We start from the raw sequence: 27437 nt of genomic DNA, 5'->3' as shown, positions 1-27437 counted from the left end.
AGCCTCTAATCCAGATCTGACGTAATGCGACATCCATTCTAAATAGAAATCCACCAACACACAGGTGCGGGTAAATATAAAATGCTAATGCTTGAAACCAACCAGGTTTATTAGCTTCGATCATTGTGTGGATTTAAATCCCATTAACGCATCTTGTGGAAATAAAACATAAGAGTCCCGGCTGTCCACATGAAAGAAACCAGAACAGTAACAATACAACAAGGAGGATTTTTTTTCCCTAGTTATTGTTATCCTCCTAAAAAGAGATGGGCCTCTTTTCAGAAAGATTTCCAAGGTTGCTTTGTCAACAAGAAAATCCTGCAGATCTGCACTTTAAAAACCTGGCATAATTAAAAAAACACCCCAGATGATTCAGGCCCAAAAAAAACACACAAGGATATTAGAGGCAATTATAGTTTAACGTGGTCGACTCCCTGGATCATTTAGCAAATTTATTCTATTATACAGTGTTTTTGTCACTCATCCTCCTGGTGGATATCTGTTCTTTATAATGTGCACACACTGAGTTGGAATCGAGACGTATCAGGATGAATTGTCCGAAGACGCCCACGTTGGTGGTAGAGGTTTCCTCAGGACACTATGACAAACCCACTTTAATTTTTTTTTTTGCACAATGCAATGTGGAATAAAGCCACAATTCGGCTCAATAACAGCTTCAAGGGCCTCAAGGGCTCGGCATAATGATTTCGCCCATGAATAGGTGGGTCCCATCAAATTGATTGGTTACTTAGTTGGAATTCTCTGACGAGGAGTCAGCGATGTGTCAGTCTGCCTTAGCCCGGCTTCACGGCAGCGCTCCTTAATGCCCCCGCTCAGCACTCCTCTATTAGCCCTTAAAGTTTCATTCCTCTTCTGACGCCAGACTGTTATGCAACGGTACAACTTTATAATGGAGCCAGCGTTTCCGAGGTGATAATCTAAATATCGTTACAGCTCCCCGAAAATGAAGACGGGAGGTTTTACAGACAGGAAACTGGCAGAGACGGTGAAGTGTCGGAATGAGTGAAGGACTGCTTAGATCTTTTTTTTTTTTTTTTTTATGTAGTAATGTTTTACCACCGCATGTTTGATAAACCCTTGTGTGGCAAATTTAGCAGAAACATTCCTTTTTAAGGAACTTTGCAATTCCTCAGACGAGTTCTCATCCTGCGAGACACGGCTCACAACTCATTCGAGTACACGCTGACTCAGCTCTCCCCTCCTGCTCCAAGTACACGTTGCTGTTATTTCTCAAATCTGGAGCAAACATTCAAACCGAGAGCACAACAACAGACATTTTTAGATTCGCAGCAGGACTTTCTATTCTGTCTATTCCCCCCCCATTCTTTGCTGAGCTCTCACTCTCTCCTGTTATAGTATCTGCCTACATTAGATATCAACTCATTTTCCTCCTCGCGGCTGCGTCACTGCCAATTATTGCATAAAACTTTATGTGGCAGCCATATGTACTTGGACCCCCCTCCGCCCCAGATTAGGCGTGCCAGCAGATGGAACCTGCGTCATGAATCAGTGCTTTGCTTTGCACATCCAAGGCCGATTTAATGACCTATCAGAAGAAGTTAAGAGGAGATAAATGGCACAGCAGCTGCAACAGGAGAAAAAGGGGAACATAGGTGATTATTGCTTTATGGTGTTGAGTAACTCGCGGGAGAGGGTGGATACGTTACATACGTGCAAGTGCCTGTAGAAAATACATTATGCATGAAATAAAGGGGAAGATCTATAAATGAATACTAGACCTGATGCAACATACGCCTGTGTATACCTTTAAGAGCGGTGGCGATGTTTGAGTACTTCTCACTGTCGGGCCCCTGGCGCACGTTTGCCAATGTGTGAGCGAAGAGGCGAATAAAACACTCCTGCGTCCCTTTGTCATTTGCATTCCCGTATAAGCGCCTGTGCCCTTAGAACTTCATTTGACGTCATCGTTTTCAAGACGCTTGGCGGATAAAATACATTGTCATTCACTGAAATGGTCACTGGAAAGGCAAAAGGCATTATGGGGAATGTAGTTTCAGTGTTCTTAGCTACCAAAAAAGTAAATGTAGCATAGGACAGCAGTGTTTAATTGACGAAAATAACAAAGACGACTGAGAGACGTGTTTGAACAAAAGTTAGAACTTGGCATTTTTTCCGGCTTTATTTGTTATTTTCTTTATGTCCATGAGCTTAAGGGACAATACAATGATTTACAAAGAGAGCCAAATATTTATGCCATCAAATACTTTTTATTGAATTCTGTGAGCTCCTCAGGTTTTAAACAATGCTTCGATCTTGGAGAGCATTTATATTCTCTGGTGGTAATGGATTCATTTATACATTCTTACAGCGACTGATACACACAACCTAAGTATTTAATTGTGAGGGCTTATACTGCCAGACGTTGGATCTTTATGCAAAGATAACGTGCGCTCCTTGATCCCACACACATGCAGCAAGCAACGTTTTGGCATTCTGAACAAAGACTTTGCTCCATGATAGAGTTAGCTAAAGTCGGCTAATCCCTCAGTGCCCCCACCGAAACCACCGCTTTATCTGATTCCCTTCCAATGTTTGTCTCAGCACAGTTTAGCTGAGTAAACAGGAACAGCGGTAGCTCGAAAATACATTACTGTAATCATTCAGCCGAGTCCTTCACCCGACACAGATCAGAATGAGAATGAGATCGGTCGCTCCTGTAAACGTACCGGTGGCTTCGATCAGGTCGGCTCCTGTTTTAAGACTTAATCAAGACGAAGGCCCGAAGAAAAAAAATAATGTCTGGAGCTTATCGATTGTAATCAATGAGACTGAAAATGCAAGAGAAATATACAACCCTGTAAGGAGAAAATACATCTACCAGAGGGAACTACAGGTAAAGTCTGTTGAATCAGCACCTGAGCGATAAACCTCGTAAAAGTAACTTTTATCTGCAACATAAAATAACGATACTGAAGCACGTACAGCGCCACGTGTCCGTCTGTCCTGCTGGAGGCAAATCAGCTCTCGAAACGCACTTGAAAGGGATCGTTTGAGGATCCGCTGGATGCCAAGAGAAGCAGAATCAAAACAAATGAAAGATGGCAGAATCAAAACAAATGAAATATTTAAAAGAATGTACCGACGCATAACAGCCAGTGTCCCGGTTTTTTATTATCTTTCGGATTGAGTGCTGTTTACAAGGGGCGCGATGATTCTTTCATCGCATCGATGCGTCAGCTGTAAACGATGCCAATTCAACAACAGCATCATTCTGCTCGACTTCAGCCACGAGCGGCTTGAAGATGCTTTGAACTAAACTTCGGGCAAATGGACAAACTTGCTTTGGATTGAGTAGAGTGCAACTTTGCTGTGAAACATTGAAGTTGTATTATTCTTTTCTTTTTTGGTGAATGTATTTTTTCTGCAATAAGCATTTAGTGTATACATGCAGTAATGCCACTGCCATCTACTCCCTCGTTGGATTTAACCACCCATGAAGGATACACAGGAAACAATGCATGCATGTTCTCCGCTGTTACGCATTGTAATTTATTCTCCTTGATATAATATTCACCGCTTACTGTTCACTTTCCTAAAACAGCTGCATCATGTTGCTGCTAATGCAAACTGGTTGTAGCCTTCTGACACTGGAATCACTTTAAAAATGCCCAACTGGGAATCACTTTTATTGCAAAACAGTTTCAGGTGTATGCGGTGTGTTTGCCACTGCGGGTCATTCATTAAAATCGTGTCTGTCAGGGAGGCCGTCGCATTATTGTCAGCGGATCATTTTTAAATGTTGCAGAGAACGAGACCAAAGAGCTGCAGTGAAGACGGTGTCAGGTGAAGAGTCGCAGGTGTCGGGCTGCACAACTCCATCTCCTCAGTGAGGTAACCAGCTCCATTACCGTTCCCCTCTGCTGCTGCCTAGTAAACTATTCATACCATGCACAGCAGGAATAAAGTTTGCAGCCGGTTTGTCTGGCGGCACTGTAAACAAAAACAGCGCCGGTAGTGGCACATTTGCTCGTCTGTTGTCTCTGCTAAATCAGGTATCCGCTGAGGGAGCGTTTGCCGCCGCCATGATTCAGGGATCTAAGACGGCGCATGGGGTTTACGTGCAGGAGGAAATCTGAGAGTCCTTAAATCAGTAGCTTGTTATATTATTTTGTTCTGGTGGACGCGATCCAGAGGATGTGCTCCTTAAGGAGAACCCAGTAAACCCTCCACTCCCACCAACAAACAACTCTATTGAAACAATCTGTTTGCCTGGGCTAAAGCAATATTTCCAAGTGCATTTAAGGAATGTCCAAAGACACCATTAGTTCAACAGTGGGAAAAAAAGGTTACTCTGCATGATGCCTGCAACCCGGCGGATTGTTTCAATGACGGATTTGCCAAACAGCAAGAGAGAAATGTGGCTGCATGTGTGCAAAGCTAAATGAAAAGAGCAGACCATCTGATTGTGTCTAACTTCCAGAGTGTCCTTGCATTTCTCACCCACCTATGTAGACAAGTATAATACTACCGTGATAATGTGCGCTTAATAGGCTGCGCCACTGACGTCAGACAAGGCTCCTTTTGATAAAAGAAATGTGCAGTTGATTTGCTTTTCAATCGACGTCTGCGTCACTCAGTGACTCACAAAGACACCTTTGTCAAATCAGGTGCCACTTTTGTTCTCGTGCATTAGAGTTAGAGTTCCAGTACAAAGCCTAAAATGTCAATTAATAGTCAATTATACCGCCTGCCTTTTCACTGTATGAATCACTACACCTCTTTAGAGTGATAATGGTTCCTTACAGTTTGAAGCAATTATGCATAAATGACCATAATACCTTTATACCATATTTTTTTTAATTACTGTGTAATCGCTCGGATAGTATACGCGTTAGATATTTCGGTCCTTTGGAATTATGAACATTACAGCCTCAGAAACCATAATGGGTGGATAGTGTGCCTGTAAAATGTCACAACACCTTCCAGGCAGCATGTTGTCTGCTTCAATTAGAGCCGGGCCGTATTGACATCCAGTGAATATCCCCCGGAGCTCTGACAGTGGCAGGAAACGACCATCATACAGCGAGACACCACAGGCGCTCGCCTGATCCCGGTTTTGGAGCCCAGATTGAAAAAAATAAAAAATTGCAAGCGCATGACAGTCATTCAAAGTGGAAGTGTGCCGGCAAAGAGGCGCTGGAAGAAAATCTCCTTCTAATTGCACGGGAAACTGGCTGCGCAGGACGGAGATGCTCTCGGGCGCCTCGTAAATGACATCAGAGAGCAATAAAAGCAAGAGTGTCAGTGAATTATAGAAACTTGTCATACTTGGCTTCTTGTTTCCCTCTTGTCCTCCGCTCACATCGGATCAAACACTTTACAGTCAAATGCGACACGATTTCAGAGGGACGTGTTGTTCATTTACAGCTTGACCTTTGACAGGCAGGCGGTATAAAAAAAAATCAAAATAATCGTGAGCGTCTGACAAGTAAGCCCGCGCGATTTCCTCCTCACTTCAAGCAACAAAGACCGCTTGTGACGAAACAAGCCGAACAAAAATGTTACATGTGCCTGTAAACACGTCGGCGTTATCAACACAGCCTGACTTTATTTGAAGAAGACGATAAAGGGCAACGGTGTGACACTCAGCATTTCATGACTGTGATTTAAAGGACGTGTCTTGTGTAGACAAAAAAACATGACACAGGAAAAAAAGAAAGGGGACACAATAAATCTTACATTATCTCACATTTTTTTCATCTGAGCAGAATTGCTGTGTGCTTGTCTGCACTGCAGCGTTTAATAATCAATCGGGATAGTGTTAATAAAGCAGTGACTGGTAAATATTTACTTGTGCCCTTAATATGCAGTTCTTTTATTTTAATCTTTTTTGTTACAAGTGCAAATTATGTTACTTTTATATTGGTACTCTTTAGAGGAAACACGTCTCTCTCTTGTGCGAATAATAGTCGCTACTGAACTCAGCCTATCGCACATTCGGGGGCTTAAAGCTACTGAACTGAATCGTGATCCCCAAAAAATTGTGCGAGGAGAAAATAAAGTCACTCCAGAAGCGACTGCTCTTTTCCTTTGCTGCCGAGCATCCCATAATGATCATTTTTCCCCCCACAGTGTCAGAGAGGTGACGCTTCCAGTCTGTTGTTACTTGTGGTTTTTGATCAATTATAGATTGGTGTGATGATAAAACCACATGCTATATGCATTAATCATAAAATATCTAAAATCTGAGTCGGGCATTTCTGTATTTTTAGCCCCAAAGCTTTAATTTATAGATAAAGATACAATATGCATCGGGCTGAAAGTCTCACTTTACTCAGACATGCAATATTTATGCTGCTTGGAGTCGCCATCCGAATGTTTAATTCAGAGTTACATTATTTGGAAAACCCAGTTGTTCCCTCGCCTCTGCTGTAGAGTGTCCACTAAAAGCCCTCTCATCCGTGGGGGCTAATACTCGGTGGTTCCATCAGTTTCCCTCCCACTTCCTCTGGAGTCATCCAGTTGTGCCTTTCACACGATACACGTTTCCTATCTGATGAGTCAGTCCGCCCGTGTTCCCATGATACACATATATATATAGAGAGAGAGAGATACATCAGAGAAAAGCTCATGTTTCTACACTGGATTTTCAGTCACTGTAGTAAATGAATGTAATGAATGAAAACTTATGCTGTTTGCTAGATGAAGAGTTCAGCAGCTACGCTCGACAAACCGCCGATGCTCCCGGTGACGTGATGTTAATGCTTCATTGTGTCATGGACAGAGCAGAAGGCAAAGAAGCTTTTACCGAACACATGAATCGGCTTCTGAATTTAACTGAGGAAAATTGCGAAGCTGCTTCAAGAGTCGGAGTGTTTTTCGTGGCGCCTGTGGAAATGGAAAACCTCACTGATTGGACCCCGTGTGTTTGGTTTTTGGAGAAGCGCCTGCTCCTCCTGATGTGAGGGGGAACAGACAGCTTCGGTTTTCAAGCTTTGATGAAATATGAGCCCTTTTCCAGTTTTCCACCACCTGCTTGTTGGGGATGACTTAACTGATGCCTCAATTTCTGGTTGAAAGGGATACGACATTAGAAGATGATTTGCAACTGTCTCCTTTCAAACTATTAAATTCAGGGCGACTTTACAAAACAGTCCTGAGGGTAACAGTCCGTCGGCTGCTGTCTGTTTGAGCCTCGACAGAAAAGTAAAAGTAAACACCAACTTTGCTCTGGTTTGTGTACATGTCAGTCTGTTTTGAATGTCCATCCATCCAAGCCAATCTCAGTAGACATTGGGGCGAGAGGCGGGGCTCACCCTGGACGGGCCTCTAGCACTTCCAAGGGCAAACATACAGCGATAAGCAAAACCATTGACACTCACATTGACACCTACTGTCAATTTAGAGTCTCCAATTCACTTGACTTCAATCTTCTGGACTGGAGTACCAGCAGGAAACCCACACAGACAGATGGAGAACACGCAAACTGCACAAAGAGAGTCTGGGATTCGAACCATGAACCTTCCTGCAGCGAGGTGACAGCTGTTTTGCTTGAAATGCCTTCAGTGAGGGAGGATTTCATTTTTACATGCAGATGTAAAAGGAGTGCTTATGGATCAACGCTCTGATTTACAAAGAAAACATAATTTCCCTTCAAAGCAACTGTTACAAAAATAGCAGTGAACTCTTGAACGCAGACCGTGACATGGTCGGGTCTGTTGGGATGTTTGTGTCCCAAACAGAGAGTGGTTTGAAGGTGAAGCAGATTCAATCAGCTCCTGCATTTCATCCACTTGCTGAAATATATATCAACATCTGTCTGGAGTGGAAGTGAGATATGACGAGGTCAGCGAATCCAGCTCCCGGAGACCGGGGGGGAAGTATTTTCTTATGATAAAAAGGAAGCTACACGAGTCTAAACTTTTTAATTGATGCAACTTTGTTTTGGGTATTTTTTGGGGGGGTTGGAAATAAGGGTTCAGTGACGCAGTGTGTGACCCAGGGTAGCGAGGGACTATCTTCACCGTGATGACTTCATAAGCCTGCAGCCATAATAGTGTCTTGATTAAAATGAATTAGAAATGATCCTACACGTGGGGATCTTTTGGAATTCTAGCATCCTGCATTATTTACAGAAGCCCATTAAACATTCTGGAGACGCCATTGATTGAATCCGTGCCACGTTGGTCTTACGGAGCCCCACTCCGCTGACTGACAACGGTGCACCACCAAAACACACTGGCACGCTGCTAGGACCAGGGGAGACTTTGATCCAATAATGGTAATTCCCCCGTGAATGACTTTGTGAAGCGATTTTGTCTTCCCACGCAGTATCGACTTATTCCCTTTCATCGCGTACACGGTGTTCCCACACAGAAACAGCGGCGCGTGATCTCATCTTTTTCGGTATGATATCGTCTCAGGGATGTCATAAAACTGTTATTACCACTAGACTGCCATGTTGCACAGCAGGGTTTATGGTTGTCCATATGCGTGGAATTTCAGAGGCGGCCTCCTTGGGAGAGCAACTTGTCAAGGCAACCAACAAGCGGCTGGGCGAGATTTACATCCCACACCCGGCTTTTTTTCATTTGTCCAGCTCATGCGCTTTGCCATTGACCGACGAGCGCTAGAGGGCAAACACCTGGTAAATAAAACTTCATTCAGGCTGTCCTCGAATTTACGAGGACAGCCCTGCGCCATTACCAAATGGCATACTATTGATCCTGACACAGTGAGGCTGGCAAATGATACATTTCCTGTGAATCTGGGCGAGAAAAGTCTCATTGCCTGAGTGAATTTGTGTCTGTGGAAAGGTTAAGCTCTGCCGGCCCCATTTGTCAACGTAGTAGTCGTTGAAAAGCAGAGGAGCTGATTTTGAGGGATTTGGCTCCTGAAATGAGACACGACCTCTAGCACAGAAACACATAATTGACTCTAATAATACATTCTTCTTTAATTTATCATTTAGTGGACAATTATCTTACTCTGGGACTAAATTTACAGTAATTAGCATTATATGCTTAGTAAGATCACACAAGCTAGATTGAGAACAAATTAATTAAGAGTCAAATTACATTTTATTTGGTATTTAGGTTGGTTGTTTCTATAAGTTGACCTGCCACTAGCTATAGCTCAAGCTAAACCATTTTTGTGTGACTTTTTCTTGATAGATTGATAGCTACGTATAACAATGATTGTTCTGAAACATGCCTACATTCTTAATGATAATGCCATTAATGGTTTATTGTGGCAAGTCAACAACAAACCTATTCAGTGTACAGGGATCAGCCCATTGTCTGGTGGTGCGTACAGGGCGAGACCATTTTATGGTTGTGAAGTCATGGTGAACTTTGTCGGTGTTAAACCAAACAACAACCTTTTCTATCACTCAAGCTTTGACTCCTAAGTGTAACCACGGTGGCTCACAAAAAACATTGTTGCTGTCTAAACCTGTCTACAGCAGAGACAGGGCCATGGATGCCAACCCAGGTGTCTGCGTAGAGAGTTCTACGCTTTGTTCACCCGTCATCCCATCCAAACACTCCCTTGCATTAACAAATGTAGTGCATCATTCATTTAAAAAAGTACTTTGTCTCAGCACACTGAAAAAATGATGCTAAATGGGAATCAGTGCATTAAAATGCAACGTGGAGGGGACCTGGCCGAGTATCTGCATGTTCCTGTTCCCTGGAAAACAGTAACAACAGTATTGCTTTGGGAAAGGTCCCTATAATCTGAGTCCTAAGAACCTATAGCCTTGTTCCTGTGCTGCCACAGTATTATGCAGCAGACTTGACAGGAGGGGGAAAAAAGGGGAGAAATCCAGGCCTTTCATGGTAATAAGGAGGCAAAGCACAGTAATAAATCAAACAGACAGAGATACAATTGAAATCCTATATGAATTTCAGCCACCGAAACCATTCAAAATATTATAGAATGAATCTTAATCCTATGCTCCGGCGCACAGAGAAGCACCAAGGCAGAAAGAGGCGGGATGTTATTTTGGCATGCCCGGGCTTCTCTGCTTCTGCTTGTTTTATTTATTTTCACCTCGGTTCTGGCATGGGCCGAGATTTCACAACGCAGCAGTGTAAATACTGCAGGAAATCAGAGGGGCTATTTTCGAATTCTCTTATCGTGCTGCAAATGAAAAAAAGACAGATAAACATCAGCACAGGGGCCATGTAGAGTTTTCCAAGTGAGTGTTCCAGGCTAATGGGTTTGGATTGAATTAGATGTTTGTTAACAGTGGATTGCGTTAGAATCACTGTCAAGCAGCCCACACTTCTGTCAGGTTAATGATACTGTACACACGTCTCACAGAAATAGCAGGTATAGAAAGATTCACAGTTCTTTATATATGTATATACACAGAAAGAATCAGTCTTATACGTGATAGTCTTACACTGAGAAGAGAAGCTGTTTGATGACTCAGACTGTAGCCTATATTTCTGTTGCTTTTCCTGCCAGAATTCCAGCCCCCTTTATCTGGCACACCACCGACGACCGGGGCAAAACAAAAAATCTACATCTTCCCAGGCTGGGACGTCGTGCCTGATGCCTGCAGAGTCCTTCTGTGTAAAATGGTGAAACAAGTGTGGTAAAGACCACATTGTTGTTAGAGCGGCGGATGTGAAAGGAGGGAAAGTCGAGCAGAGGGAGAGAGAATCAAAAGAATCATTTCAAAGTGACGGTGATGTACAGAGTCAACGTGCAGGAATAGAAACGTCGCCTTCAACAAAGACCCGCTAGGCAAGTCTCGCCACTTAGCAGCCGTCTCGGCAACACCCACAGGTTTTTATTTTAAGACCAGACTTGTGTTGTAATGAATGGGGAGAGAGCCATAATTATACTTGCACTGGTCACCAACGCGCAGCAGCCTCGTTATCATGGCTCACTCCAGAGTGCTGTGACAGGATGTTTAAGGACCTTAAATACATACTTTTGATGCACAGCACCTGTTTTTTTCCTATATCCTCCTCTTTCATGATTGTCGGAGTCCGTCTGCACCTGCCGCCTCCATCGGTAGAATCTGCTGTGAACCGCGACTGTGGGCTTGTGTCAGCGCGACAACACGATCCGTTTGATATGTTTCCCAGTTCGACAGACGGTTGGCTGCATCGGGGGGGTTTCACACAACACATGTGCGACATGTGCCATACAGCACAACCGCCATCTCTGGTATTATAATGTAGTCTATTCAGGGTTCTTTAAAAAGGTGCATCTCCTGCCTTAAAATATGTTTTAGCACTTAATCAAGTTTTGGAAAGTAACCAAATATATTTACGTAGATTTTCCAGTTGTTGTGTTTATACGACTTTCTACTTTGCTACCTAAATAAATGTTCCACTGTCTTCGTTTTACTTGCGCTATTTTAATTTAAAATGCCATTTTGCACATATTTTCCATATAACGCACACTAATTTAAATAAATATATATATATCACTTTCTACTTTTTAACCTTTGAGTACATTTTATCCCTTTAATCTGTACTTTTACTTAAGAAAAGAATGTGTGAGCTTTTACCACCTCTGGCTTAATCTCAGAGTGTGAGGCCTCAGTTTGTGAAGATCTTCGAAGATTTTGGAAGAAGGGGCTCTTGAAAATCTGAATTATACAGTGTCTCTTTTGAAACCTTTTATTCTTTCATCCAATGAGTTGAAAACAATCAAAGTATTCTTTGAATCTTTTCAATAACTTGCACTGCTTTTGGAATAAATTGTTTTCTGTAAATCTTTTGGCTGGGTCATCATTTTATTTAATTTTGGGCTTTGGACTGACCCCGTAATAAATCCTCAGCCTAAATCTAATTTACTTACCTCCATAATGACACAGTGAATGCAATGAGGTCTACTCTGTGGTTACACGGCCCAAACCTTTAAACGAGTTACTCTTGTGTAGGACCTTCACATCGAGACACTGAAACTTCAAGAACTTTATGTGCTGCGACACGTAAAGAGATTTCATGTTCACTCAAGCATTTCATTCATTAACCATTCATTTGAGCATATCGTTAAATGGAACATGACTGCTGGTGTAAAATATTTGTTTGTGCACGAGGCATGGAAAACGAAAATGGTTGTAATCAAAAATCAATCTCTTAATCTACTTTAATCTGGAGAATTTTATGGGACATGGTGCCGGAAGCGAACGCACGGGTGAGTGACACGAGAATGCGTTTGAATCTAATCAACTGTGTAATGTGAGAAGTTCTGCTGATGAACCACTCCGACTGCGTGGGCAAGGAGTGAATGCTAATTATGACGAGCCTATATGACAACGAGACGACGGACCCCGACTTGCATTCGAGTGAAAACCGAGAGTGGCATTGAAACTCAAGATATCTTCAAAGTAATTTCTCACAAAGGGTGGGAAGAGCGTACGGATGAATGATCACCTCGGAAAATATTGTTTACGTTGCATTCGCAAGAGCCGCTGGAGTTCAAAAGATTATTCCGTCTATTCTAATGTGCTACTGTCGCACATGGAAAAATTCTCCCTCTATTCTGTATATTGTTTACAGTTGATGAAACACTTCATCACAGTCGGTGTCCTGTAATGAAATCGCAAACAATGTTTCCCCGCTCTACGTGGAACGCGGAAACGACCAAGGTCAAAGCATCCGAGCAGTGAAAAGAAAGCGCTCCTATTGTCAGTGCCTCCGATGCAGCTTACCGCATATCATCCATTTGCTGATGAACTCAATTTGCCCCACAATAACTGTCAGTCACACCCCAAATAAAACAGCATTATGTTGATGATTTTCTATGTTCTGTATCTGCTGTGAGTATAATGACTAAAATAAAAAATACAGCCCCTTTCAATCCAATAAGCCCCTTTGTGTTTTTATCTACCAAGGGGAAACAAAAGCTTTTCACAAATTGCTTCACTGTCTTTAATACCAAGATATTTAAATAGCTTCCGCACTATCATGATTAGGATATTGTATGTGGCCATGCAATGAAATCAAAAAAATGCAGTATTTATTTAATATTGCTGTTTGGAAAGCAGATCAAGGAAAGAGTCTATTTTGTCGACTTGTTGGGAACTTCGGTGTAATCTGTGAAGAGACGCTTGATTTCAGCACCTTGGACAGAGACTGTTTTTCTCACTAAAATAATCCTTTATGTGGGATTCAGGGGAACGTTCTTCACGAGCTGGATTGGAAAAGACAGCTCGAGGTAAGAGACAAAGAAAAAAACAGAATCTTTTCAGTTTCGCTGTGAGTTTGATGTCCCCCTTTCAAAACAAAAATGTGAGGCATTTCCTCAAGTGGGACCACAGCATTCTTCTCCGGTAAATGACGGATCTTTGATCTGCTTGTTAAAGATTTTGTAGTCGTTTTAAGGTCTGGTAAAAGATATTTGGTCAAATTAAGGTTGAGAGGACAGAGATTTTTTTTAACGAAGGGGAAAATATTCAGGGAAATATCAGAAGTGGTGTAGAAAAGGCCTAAAAGTACCATCAAACGCATGGAGTATGCAGAAGAGGACCCTTGTTATAGAGTGTGGCTTGGCATCCGATTTGAAATATCATTTAGAAATTATTTGTCGGAATTTAGCCAGATGGGCTAATTCCAAGGTGTAGTAAACCATACCAATTATTTAAGGAAACCGTCTAGGTGGGAACAAAGGTTAAAAGATTGTGTCATCAGCTTATGTTTTCCATTGTCTAGCTAATTTTCAACACTTTTTTATTCGATGAGTGAAGCCAGAGGCGAGGGATTCGAGGATAAATAATGCACAAGCTTCAGTCTCAAGTCTCTCTTAGAAACCTCAGTCAGTAAGAACATTTTCCACAATATCTCCTTGTGTTTTGAAATCAATCTTTAGCTCCTAGATATCACATCGGAGGCGTTATAAAGGACACAAGCATGCACAAGTCGGCGATAATCTATAACACCAGTGCTGCTTCGCTGCTCCAAGTCTGTAAATGAGAAACATGTCATTACTTGTTAACCCCCGGTATCAGGCCTGTGCTGTGTGAGCCCCTAGAGATCAGAACAACCTTCCTGTGGATATCAGGCCGGCCAACTCTGTGCCCTCTTTCTGAAACTCCCTTTATACATACCGTGCACTTTTCACTGAAAGAAAAATGATGTAATAAATCTTTGTTTTCAACATGATTTACCGCGGCTTTGGCTTATTATCTGTCCAGGACCAGCAAAACAACACAGAGCTCTCACGCTTCAGCCTCCCTACAAGTCGACGTCTTTAAATAGATTTTGCACAGGGTCAGTTTGACCCAAAGATCCTTAGTCGACGTCTTTAAATAGATTTTGCACAGGGTCAGTTTGACCCAAAGATCCTTAAATGACAAACATCCAGCTGATGTAATCTTTCCGTTATGCTAGGCTCCATTATTCACTTCAAGGAGAGTTGGAAATGATTGCTCTGCTTTGCCTTTCGTGAATGTAAATGGAAGTGGATCCTACAACACAACAAACAATTACACTGACTGAAATCTGAAATTTGACATAGAGTTGAACCATCGTTTGCTTATAATTTGAACATTATACACTGTAGATACAATTTTATTTCCATAAGAGTTCAAGCACCCTCCATAAACCCAATGTTTTTTATATTCAAAAATGTACATTTGTCTCCATCCTAAATATCTACATTGTCTTTGTCAATATGGTTTATTCAGTCTATGCACAATAATGTTAGCTGAAGATGAAGTTTCATTGAGGAACACAAGGTTTACCATCAACAACCATACTTGTTGAAGTGATACTGTTTAATATAATACTTAAAACTAGCTACAACATATCTGGGGTAAATTTCACCCAAACAAAACAACATGATAATTTAAAAAAGTAACATTGTATAAAAGGTCAACTTTACAAAGGCCAATGTTGAAATTCAGTTTTACATTTTCCTTTTAATAAATTGCCAATTGCAGATATTGAATTTACTATCACAAGTTAATTAATAACTGAGCTGTGTAGCAAATAAATACACATCAAACTCTGGTGTCTCCACCGGATCACAGCACAAGCTGGTGAGCTGCCAGCATACTGAGCTAGAAAGCACATTACAGCCCCACTGAAATAAATTTTGGACGAGTAACCTTTTTGAGTTCCCACAGCACAACGTTTCTAGCACAGCTGAGACGACATGTCGGACATTTTCAGTGTTTCGCTGGAAGTGAACAGACCCAGACGTTCTGATGGAGGCCTGGAGTAAACCCTTTCTTTGTGTCCGTGTGGGTCACACATAGTAAGACAGAAGCCGCACAATGACTGAGGCAAAGAGGAACATGAGAAGACGTCTCTGCCGAGTTGTTGAGAGATGTTTTCCGACTGGAACATGTCACAAGCTCATGCATTTTTAAATCTTATGTTTGTATCATTTTTGTTTATGTGTGCTATTCAACGTGTAGTTATTTGTATTATTGGTAAAAACCTTGTACTTGAAAAACCCAAATCTTGACCTATCATTATTATTACTCTTGCCTCAGGTATATGTTTTCCTCTGCGTTTGTTTGTTTGGTGTTTGTTTGTTTAATCGTTAGCAGGATTAAGCTTAAACTACTCAACTGATTTCAATTACATTTTGTGGCGGGTTGATTCAAGCCTCAAGGAAAATCCCATTAAATCCTGGCACGGATCCAGATCAGGGGCCAGTCCAGGACTTTTATCCATACTTGCAGCATTTGTATTGGCATGTTTAGGGGAATGCTATTAATGAATGTGTGCCATTTGGTGCAGATCCAAATAAAAAGATTTATCTAGTGATTTTAAATGTAGTTTACTGTTGTTATAATAATAACCTGTTTCTAGGTTTTAACGCATCTGCACATTAAGTGGACATTGACATGTTTTCGGTTAGTTTGCTTGACTGGACCTTTCCTAATGACTTTTAGGTGCCGGTCTGATGAGATTTATTTTACCCTGCGAGGTCACTACTGTTGTGATAAGGTCAAAAACTACCAACAGCTTTATTTTGTTGGATATATGGAGTTTGGGGACCTCAGCTCCACCGAACTTTAACCTGAAACAAGGTCCAGTCAGCTGAAATGAAAGAACCTCTGTGGGCTGACATATCTTTAAAAGATAAAACAAATAAAAAGCAAATGTTTCAGAGAACATTGGTCAAATCCTCTGCTTTTTACTTTTGTGGATTAAAGGTCACCAGCAGTGAAAGTGTTTCCACAACGTGTGAGGTATTCTTTCAGAAAACCGAGGACTAGAATCTATTTGAAAACAGTAACGTGCCACACGGCTGATTCAGAGCCTGTTGTTGGTGACGCTGTATTGTCAGTCTCAGAGGAGAGTGGCACAGGCGTCCCACGCAGTGAATTAGTCAGTACTTAACCCTGACAGTTTCTTCTAGCCTCCTGTTTCTCCTCTAATTACCATCCATTCCTTGCCAGTAATTAAGTCATCCCGCAGGGGGGCGGGGGGGGGGGGGGGGGGGGGGGGGGCTTTTTACCACTCGGTTGGAAAAGGGAAGTGACACGAAGACCCTCCCCAGATCAGCCCCTGTTGATCTTCCCAAACTTAAACGCAAATCAACGCTCAGTATCAGCAGTGCTCCAGTTAATGTATTTAAAGTGGAGCCCCAGGATATGATTGCGCTAAGTGTGTTTGCGTGTGTGTGTGTGTGTGTGTGTGTGTGTGTGTGTAAAAGGTCCACGATATTTTCAGGTGCCACACGAGAGATGCCACTTTTCAATTATATTCACACAATAATGTTCTTTTCGCAAGAAGATGATGTCATTGCAGCTCCTCTGATTGGCTCAAGCTCAGATTCCGAGCGTTGGAAATGTTTATTGCTTCAGTCAGCAAACAGGAATTTACATCTGCTGCCAAACTGCGAGGCGACGGCCAATTTCCTATTTTGGTGAAAGCATGTTCATGAAATGTCGGATTTTCTGGATCGCCTTGTAACGGCATCATTTAGAAAATGTGCAAAATATAGAGATTTTATAGCAAATGTCTGCTGCGATTATCTTGTTTCAGACTGTGTCCAAAGGGCTTTTGGGGAAATGGCATCCTAAACTGCAAGCCAACAGCTAGAATGCATAATGTACTTGAGGAAGGAACTAATTATAGTTAACTCACCTATTGCTATTACTTCTATGAGGTTATATGAACTAAACTTTGATGTCATGAAAATTATAATTATGTTCTTTTTTAAAGGGTAACTTCATCTCTTAGTTGTGTGTGTCTCTCTCCCTGCATGGAGGACATGGCCCTGCAAGTTACAACATAGTTTGAAACACATCATGAACTATGTTTAACCCATAAATGTAGATAAAAAAAAAAAGGTGTTAAATGTGGTATTAACAAAGTATTAATGTTTTTTCATTTAGTTTAGTCTAAAGCTTAAACGGTTTAAAGGTTCAGTGTGTAGAATGTAGTGGCATCTAGTGGTGAGAAGGCACATTACAACACCCCTCCTTGTCAAAAGAGAACTTCGGGCTTCAACATAAAAATGCAAAAGGCCCTCTCTAGAGCCTTTTGGTTTGTCCTCTCTGAGCTTCTGTAGGAACACGGCGGTGCAACATGCAGGTAGACTTGCTCCTGGATACGAAGGACTAATATTAAGGTAATGAAAACACAATGGTTCTTAGTTTGTAGTAATTATTCACCTATGAAAACATCATTATGAATATTTTATTACATTTCATAATCCAAAACACTGGTCCTCTTAGTATATTTTTACCTTTATTTTAAAAGCTAACAGAAGCTAACAGGAAATTAGGGTTGACTTGCAAAGACACCCCAAGCACATTTCAAAAGCTGATTTAGAAATTTTTGCGGTCAGCATCATGAACCATTTTTTTTTTTTTTTTTGTAGCAGCTGCCTGATTCCTGCTTCCACCGCTGTGTTCATCCTTCAGAGGCAGCCTGTGTCACTGCTGAGAACTAGATAAAGAGATGAGTAATATATAAATAAAATAACGTTGTGTCAGCCGCTGAGCACTGGTAGATAAGTAGAGGGAGGGATTTAAGAAAAAGTTAAATAGCATGCAATTTTCTAATCCTTGTCTAAGTCCTGCATGTAAGTGAAAACGTTTTAACCGGCGATAAACATGTGGTTTTCCGAGTACATCTGCGATAAGATGCGGAGGAGACCTAAAGAAAGAGTCGTCTTTGCGTTTGTGAGAGAGTGCCGCACTCGGGTATGAGCTGTGTGTGACTCATCTGAGACGCTACAATACCTCAGTGTGGCGTCCCACTCTCACCTTGCCGATGACCGCCCCCCCCTCCATCCCTCGGTTTGACTCTATACTCACTGGACCTCGCCTCTGTATCTACAGCGTTTTGTACAGGTTTTCTTCATCACACACTTTTAGCAACTTCCTGTCTCACCAGCCAACGGCAGCTCAGACCCCACTGATGTCTCTGTCCTCTTTCTTCACTCCGTTTAACCCCACCCCCCCCCACTCCGACTTCCTCTCCCTCCCTCCCTTTGGCTACAGCCTGCTGAATTAAACATCGCCCGCAGCCTCTCCCGGCAAATCTGCCGACTACATCAAATCCGCCTCCCCTCGCCCTATCCAATTACAGATGGCTCATCCGAGCTAATTCAAGACCTGAGTCGGACAAATGTTACACCTTGTTACTGTTTCAAACAAATGGGGCCCAGATCACCGCCGACACACACGTCCACGCAGGGAAAACTCAAATGTGCTGTTGTCACCGCTCGATGTCCGCTCGCTGGAAGACGGGACAATGTCGCCTCGCTGCAACAGATGGCGGTGCGCTCACAACAAATTAAAAGAAGACAAAATTAATAAACTGAGATAAAAAGAGACCCGAGTCTCAAGATGCGGGGCGATCTGTTTGATGAACGGCTTAAATTAGAGGCGGAAATAAAACTTGCAAATTAGAGCGGCAGATTATTCATTAAAGGTTTAATGCTGATCAAGTGGTTGTTAGGGATAATTAATTCATGAAGGAAATGTTCAGTAAGAGATGTGCATAATGTCCTGGAATAAAATATAACCATGTCTTGCCCAACAAAGTTTGCATGACGTGCAGGGTTGATGAAGCACTGGATATCCAAATAACAAAGTATGATCATAGAGTCAATGAAAATACATGTTTGTGGTTGTTATGGCTCTTCTGTCTGTCCATCCCTTTTGTCCATCCCACACTTATGAAGGCAAGAAACGCCCGGAGGGAATTTCTCCCCATTTGGCCCAAACAGATTTGTTAGAATATGATAAAGGTCAAGGTATCTGGCCTTTTTTTGCCCTATGAACTTAATATGTCTTTTCCTGACTAACTATGGCAGAAATGTTCACTTGGACGAACTGTTCGAATCTGGAATCAAAGGTCACTGCCACCTTTATGATGGCCACAACTCAAAAATCCATGAATCTGCATTGACAAAATACAATTAAATACATTATTTAATGCATTTCACCATCTTCATATATGCTCATTAGTAGGCATTGTGTAAAACCACATTCTCAAAGTATTTACTGTGACAGCGCGTGAAGTAAATTTGGTCATTGTCAGTCATTGCACGGCTCTGCAGGAGCTTTCTGTGACCAGAGGCTGTTTAGTTTGACTTTTTACCTCTCAAGCCATTAGCTTCACAAAAACACGTATAATATACATATAAATATATATATACTTGCGAAATCAGTCGACACAGCATTAGTCACACGAAAAGCAGCTTTAACTGCTGCATCAGTCCGATGTTAATAAAGCTAATATAAGACTCCTTGTGTTTGTACAACACAAAGGAGAATCTGTGTCAGATGAGGACAGGAGGACAATTAATGTGATTATTTCATCTTGGAGCAGAGATACAGGCTTACTGTATGTAAACGTGCTAGGTTTTAATGAGCCTGTAATTTAGTGCCATGATAACAGACATTATACCGTGAGCTTTCCAATTATCTGAGACACTGCAGTAAAACGTACATTGGCTCAATTTCCTCTTTTTAATGAGTCTGGCTTTTCCACTATGTTATGATACCTACGGAGCTCACAATACTTCAGATTCTGGAGGATTAAGTCACCACACTGTCAGCACGTAGTCAACCAAGTCCAAAGACGTGTCCGCTCATTGGCACCATGATTTTCATTTGATTTGGAATTTGTTTTTTCACAGGTCATTACGGGACTTTGTTCGATTCCTTAGATGGATGCCGATGTTTTGTCGAGCGCTGGTCCGGTGACAAGAGGGGCTCTATCAACCCTCTCTATTCAATGTGCGATCAATGAGACATATGCATTTTCATAACTGTTTTTTTTTTTTTTATTCTCTTTATTGTTATTCTAAATAACAGCCCCCATCTCGCTCCTTTGATTACAGTGCAATGCTGATTTGAGCCCTTTAAAATGCATTAATGGCGACTGGATTTGCATTTATATTGGATTTTCACAAGAACCTGAGATAGAGCTCCGCGAACAAAGACCAAACTGAGAACACGCATCATCTGATACACATTCAACCCCCATAATAGAGTACAAGCGACACAACGGAAGATGCTTGTGCGACCAAAACAGGCCATCGGATTTCAACACCGACCGCGGCGCACATTGATGCAAGCTATTGAGCCGCAGCTCCGACACAAGAGCGGGCGGTGAAAGCGGCTTTCTTTTCACCGAGGGATACCAGGAAATGTACACTCATGTACACAATTTCAGAGAAGAAAAGGGATCTCAGTTGGATGATTGCCATCTGCATAGAACAATTGCTCACGCACAAAACGCACACTTCTGTCATTTCTTTAAGAGATGAATGACAAGAGGGAGAGGGTAATTGGTGCCTTGTGGTGCGTCTTTATCCTTCAAGCGACAGTGAACTTCCCAGAGCGCCGGGCAGGAGACTGGCACCTTCTGAAGCCGCGTTTATCCTCCACATTAGGCACAATGCCCGTTTTATTAAAGATGGGGGGGGGGGGGATCTGGTTGCTGATCAGGTTGGCATTGTCCGCGGCTGCACGCCTCCGGAGGGTTATCGCTCTCGGTAGAAGAAGCGGAGTGGAATGGATGCTTTGTCTCTCCCCTCCAAATCTGATTCCACCACTTTCCACTACTAAATCGTCGAGGCAGAGAAAGTCCCCGGGGAAATTTACAAAGCGATTCAGTCCTCATTGCTGGTTAGAGGAGAGCGCGAGCCGGGGCAATCATGTGCCGGGCGAGGACTCGGGGTGCGTAAGATTTCATTCCAACCAAACACTAGACCAGCTGATGGCCCTTGTTGTCTCACCCTCTGGTTAAAGATGAACTAATTGCTGAAATTAACTGGCAGCCCACGTCAGGATGAAAATCCTTGGGATACACTTGGACCTCTGGGGTAACGTTTCACACCCTTGCTTCGAATGCTGTACTTGATTAATTATTAACTCATAAATTCCAAGCGCCTTGCTTTCAGTCTACTCATACAAATACATGATGTCTTCTAGCATGGGACACATGAAGTACAAGAGTTCCATCAAACTTTTCTCGTTGGACATGTCTGCAGATGTCCGACAGAAGTGAATGTAAGAAGTAAACGTCATTTAATTTGTAATGAGAAGTATGTCCACGTTTCCACACCTAACGCAAGATGTACCTGTCACGTAATGAGGAAAGGGATATTTGATGGGTGGAACTGAAGCCACTAATGGTTCCGTTAAGAGGGAGAAACAGCAGGAGCCACCTGGGCCCGGCGACGCTCTCAGCGGCGCCCGACATCCAAGCGCACGCACTCGATTTTAAATAAATCACCGCAGCATCACAGGCAACACTCTGTCCCTGCGCAACATCCCGCTCTGTCGAGTTACACATTATGCAAATGCATTGTTTACTGTTCATGTGACAATATCAAGGCACGAAAGCCAGTGGGGACTGGGGGGCTGTGGCAAGTTACCAAGAGACACGGGGGGAGGGGGGAGGGAACAAACTCGGTGAAAGAACCGCCAAAGGAACGTGGCGAACGGCTCTCTCTCACTCTCTCAGTCTTTGTACAGTTGCGAGTGAGCCGACTGCGGAGGGATGCAAAGGAATCAAAGCACGTCAGTCTAAGAAAGAGGGAGCGTGTAGCCGTCTCACTTCTGCACCTGTGACTCAGTATGGGAAATATGAGGAGATGTGCGATAACAGGGAAAAATGTACGTTGGAAAATTGAAAACCTAATAGAGATAGTGGATGTCAAACTGTATTAGTTGGTCACACGGATGGAGGGAAAGATGGAAGTTGAGTATTGACAGAAATGGGCCCAGGCTAGAAGTTTCCCAGTTTGGGACCCATAAAGAACAGCAACACGTCCATACATCATAATCAATGATTCAATCTGTAATAGCCATTAAACAGGACTGTGGTTGGCATGAAATATTGAAAACTGGTGAAATTGTGAGACGATTGATGCAGTTTTATCGTGGCTTTATACGTTTTGGGCTTGAAATCTTTTTGGTCTTAAGTCATACCTTTTTTAACGTGTCACACAATGTGCCAAAACACGCACAAGACATGGACTTAGTCAGTACGCTAAATATTATTTCCGCTCCACTGTTTTAAAAGGAGCTTCCGAACTAATATTAGATATCTGAAAATATTATTGCAGAACCTCCAGGAACAAAGCACTAACACAGTAGATGGCGGTAACGCACCCTGACGTTGGTTGCCACCCGCCAATTAACCAGGCAAAGAAGAAGAGGAATATTACGTCTGTGAAAACATGTGTAGAATTTATCGGTATTTGGTTCATATATATATAATCGAAAAGGTAAAATATGATCCTTGGTGAGGCCATCAATGGATTTAAAGGAGAAATTCTGTGTTATCATCTGGGGCACTATATTGCACTTTGAAGGTCATGTGCATCCCCGACTCAGAGATTCTAATGAATAACGCAATCAGACTGAATTATGGGAGGTGCAGAATCCAGCATTTTTGGGTCTTGACCCATACAACGGAATAAAGGTCAGGATATCTCCATCTCCTACCATTTCCCCCTCTTTTGAAATCTTTCCCTCCTTTCTATGAGGCCCCCCCCCCCTTCTTTATTTGAGCAGATTTGTAGAAATTAATAAATGTGAGGCAGCACTTCTCACTCGGCCACACTGCACCTGACAATGCTATATTTCTATGGAAGACCTCTCTGCAGAGTACACGCTACTGACTGGCAGATTAATATAAATGTGCATCCGTGTAATGACATCCTACAGTTTTACTACTATTCTTACTCTTCTCACTGTTCTTTTTATTTCACCTCATTCAGTTTGAGGGAATCATAGACTGTACATAAAGATGGACGACATGACTGCTACCCATAAAGTGAAGCCATCGCCTCTAGAGCGCCCGCTGGTGGCTGGCTGCGGTATAGGTCATAAGTCCTCCCTCCTCCATGTTAGTAGACGGGAAAAATAGATCAAAATCAAATAATATTAGGTAGTTCAAATTTTGGTTTCATTGATGGATAGTGCGATGAAGTAAAGACTCGTCCATCCATCTTTATATACAGTCTAAAGAGAAACTCGAAAAAGAAACAGACTTGGAACGTGGGTGAAGGAGTTCAGAGGTCCTGTAGCAGAAATCAGTTAGTAGCGCTGAGAGAGGCTGTAGATGTATATTAAAAATGCACACTTAATAGGTTCAGAAATGTACACAGTGGTGCTTTTTGCAGCTGAAACCTGAAAATAGAAAAAGCTGTTAAAAAAAATAAAGACAGTCTCTTAAAAAAAGCCTGCGTGGCATCAGTACACAGAATGAAAGTGAACTCACCTATAAATTTTATATCTGGTCGTAAATCCTTGGCGGAATCTTTCCACAAAGGACATATAACTTCGAGAGTGGTGGAAAGGTCCGCGGTCCGAGATGAGCCAGTCATATTGCTTGGTGACATGTTGCTCAGTGGCCAATGGGTCCTGGCGGGAAGACTGAACTGTTATATGGTCCCATATAAACAGGAAGCAGATGACCTCAATAAACCTCCAGTTCATGCTTTTTTTTAAGCCGCTCTCTGTTCATTCTCGCTCCATTATTTGGAGACCTGACGGGAGAGGAGAGAAGGGGGGGGGGGGGGGGGGGGGAAGACACAGAAAAAAAAGAAAGAGCTGTTACATGACAAAGTCTATTTTAGCAGAACAAGAAAATGCCACAGTGTTAGGTTAATTGTGTTGTACTGAACAAATAAGATAGTGCCCTTGTCACTGTCACTTTGCCTTGACATGATTTGTATTTATTTTTTGCAGTTTCTCAGATTTCGCCTCCCTGGAGTTTTTTTTTAAGAACACCACACAGATTGTGCTCCTCCATACAAGACTGTTCCCCTTTTGCAGATGAGCACCCAGAGCCGTGTGGCTGTCATCCCCTTTTTTTTTTTATATAATTGGTGTCATGATAAATTCTGACAAGGTTAGAAGGCTGCTTCATGATATGTTATGACACCCAGTCATTAATGTGGGAGAACACCACCTCCCCTAACCCAGTGGTGTCAATTACTGCTGCAGGAAACTTTCAACTATTGACTCGCCGCTTCATGAAAAACATTGTGGAACAAAATGTTGCCAATTTTTCATCAAACGCAAAATGAGACTTCACTTGGGTTCCACTAAAGCTGCCGGGGATGAATAATACAACTTTAAAGTTGCCCTTAGCATTACATAATGGCACTGTAATACAAAGCATGACCCAGTGTATAATAAAAGAGAGAACGAATAAGAATACAAATAAAAATAAACTGCACTTAGATCAGCAGCAGGGCAAAATCTGTAGAAACACGTTTTCTTGAAACAGATCATGTCAAGCCCAGATTCATGGCGTGTGCAATTTAAATGTAACTCAGGCAGATAATACAATAACTAATGACACAAATTCAAACATATAATAGCACTACATGATTTTGTGCAGTTAAAAAGTCCCTTATTGACTCTCAACCGCATGGATTGTTCGACCAAAGATACCAGAGATGGATAATACAACTGTAATGCTGCTCTTAGCATTACACAGTGGCACAATAATACAAAGCATGACCCAGTGTATAATAAGAGAAGGAGGGGGGGGGGGCTGCAAACTGATCAGCAACTTGCAAAATCTGTAGAAACACTTCGTCTAAAAACAGATCTTCAAAGCCCAGATTCATGGTGTTACTGTTTCTTTAAATCCCTGCATAGATTGGGCAATTTAAATGTAACTCTAGGCTACAAATACAATGACCAATGTTCAAACATATTGTAAGAGCATTACACAATTTCCTATTTATTTGCAGCTTTATTGCAGTAAAAGCTCCATTACACTGAAAGAAAACAGAATATTTAACAGCACATCATGGTTAACATTAAAAAAAGGGATTTCAAACAGATCATTAAAAAGACTGTGAATATTATTATGAACTTGGCAGTGGAAATGATGTCTGTGTTACTGATAAGGAAATGATTTTCATCAGTAATTGCATTTAAGAACTTTGGCCCCTGGCCGCGGAGCACACACATCTGCGCGCTATCAAGTGCTGGTGTGTGCCGAAAAAAAAGAAAAAGAAAATTCTTCACCCTTTTCAAGCTTTATTAGACAATAACGCATCATAAAAGAGCAGAGAGGATTTAATGGGCTTAATCTTTTCCTGTTAAATAGATGATGAACTGCTCGATTGCAAAAAAGTTTAAAGGGATCTCAATTGCATTCTTAAAGGGTGATTTCTTTTCTTTTCTTTTTTCATGGTTAAAATGATTCTGTCACTTTTTCTGTGACACCTTCAATTCAGGTTGTTTTTCATTATTTAAAATTCTCCTTCACCTACTCTGGGATAACTTGAATATTTCTACTTGTGTTACAAATTATTATTACTCTGCCATATGTGCACTATAATCAGTTCTTTGAACTGATTGTAATTACATTTCTTCCTTAAACTAAGAACACTGCATTTCAGACATAATTGCAGTCGCCTCCTTCCATCAGTCAGATACTCAGTGGCACTGACAAAATATGTCAGTGTACTTAACAGGCCTGCTGATTATATTAGACTTATTTGAGTTTGGCTGTCAAAATAAAAGAATTGTAATCTGATCGAGAGGGACGGAGCTGAGAGCAGGATTGATAATGATATTGTGAAAAGATGGGGGGACAGAATATTCATACAACAAGATGTATAGGAAAATGTGTCAGTGTAAAACATGTCTAAAAAAAACGCCAGTTCATGGCGGTTACTTTAATTGCTGGATGTTTATGCAGTATTTATGTGTGTTTGTGATCATTAACCTTCCCCGCATTTAATATTGACCATTTCAGAAAATGCAGTATTGACTCCAAGCAATGCTCCAGCAAATTAATGATTGATGAAGGTATTTAAATAAATCCCTTCACTACAGCGTTCGCCCATAACATCTTGCTGAAATTCTCTGATTGGCAGATTGTGCGGGTGCTTGAAATGTCGGTGGTGGTTTTCATTGCTTGGAGTGAATGTAGTAATGTATGTATTTGCTAACTAACATGAAGTTAAAATGAACCTCTATAGGACATCCAGTTTGGGAATCCATTGTGTGTTATTGTATGACTTTGTGTTGGCCCTTAGGGTCGTGATCCACAGACCAATCTTTTCAGGCGAGGAACACAAATTACACAATTCAATCAGAGTTAGTTATGTTTGCTCAGATGATTAGGTCAGATTTTTTCCAGACGAGGGTAAACACATCAAATACGACAAACTGTGAACTGAATGTGTAAAGATAGCTGCCACAAATCATAACTTAGTTGTCAAGTGTTTTATTGGTTTTGATCACTCTATGAAAGCTGTGTCGCCAACTCGACACCAAATAAACCAATTTACCACAGACACAAACACTGAGAGAGAGAGAACAAATTACAGGCTGCACCTTAACTAAAAAGTGAGTTAAAACCGCTTTTATATAGAAATCCCTCATTCGTTATCCTGTCTTTGTTTGAAACCCTGAACCAAACATGCTGATACCATTTGGGGATCAGAGGCGTCCGTCCCTCCCATCATTCCATCCGTCCCTTTTTACGAAAACATTGATTTGGCTCTGTGACTAACCTCTGGTGGAGAACAACACCACCCATCCATTACATGTTCATACCTTGCATATTGATGGGGGCTAGGTGGATAAAGGATAAAATGTCCCCCTCGCAGGCTAGAAGGGGATTTAGCATGTGCTGCTGTACCAACGGAAATCAGTCCTGCAGTTGACCGAGAGGCTCCGTCACTTCCCCCACCTGAGGCGTCGCTGTTGCCTGATTCCCTGAACCCTCCCGCAGTGACTCCATTGAAATTCACACGGCCACATGATGAGAGCAAATCTTCACTGCGTCTTTCTCTGAGCCAACTTTCCATTCGTATGTGATCTCTCTATTTCGTGCTGCCACGAGGACCGTCTCATCTCGCGCCAGGTTTCCTGCTCGTCGGCGCCGTGTTTTCACATCCGAACATCGTCACACATTAAACCACGATTTATTGGGAGATAAAAGGGGAACAAACAGCAGGTGATGAAGAGGAATAATGAACGAATACAAGTCGTTGCGGTAACTTGAGCTCTCCACAACAAA

The 27437-nt window shown here is 42.0% G+C and overlaps 1 protein-coding gene across 1 annotated transcript in view; it reads right to left on the bottom strand.

Moving 5' to 3' along the window:
• brinp1 (bone morphogenetic protein/retinoic acid inducible neural-specific 1) overlaps positions 1-23881 on the bottom strand; it is an 82843-nt gene extending 58962 nt beyond the window's left edge. Inside the window, exon 1 of the mRNA XM_053411391.1 lies at positions 23664-23881. Within this exon, the coding sequence (XP_053267366.1) occupies positions 23664-23881 (218 nt within the window). The remainder of the gene's footprint in view (positions 1-23663) is intronic.
• Between the last annotated feature and the right edge of the window lie 3556 nt (positions 23882-27437).

Source organism: Pleuronectes platessa, chromosome 19, assembly GCF_947347685.1.
Source record: "Pleuronectes platessa chromosome 19, fPlePla1.1, whole genome shotgun sequence".
NCBI classification, from domain to species: domain Eukaryota; kingdom Metazoa; phylum Chordata; class Actinopteri; order Pleuronectiformes; family Pleuronectidae; genus Pleuronectes; species Pleuronectes platessa.
The sequence above is the reverse complement of the archived record's forward strand: the minus strand, read 5'-3'. Positions and strand labels throughout refer to the sequence as shown.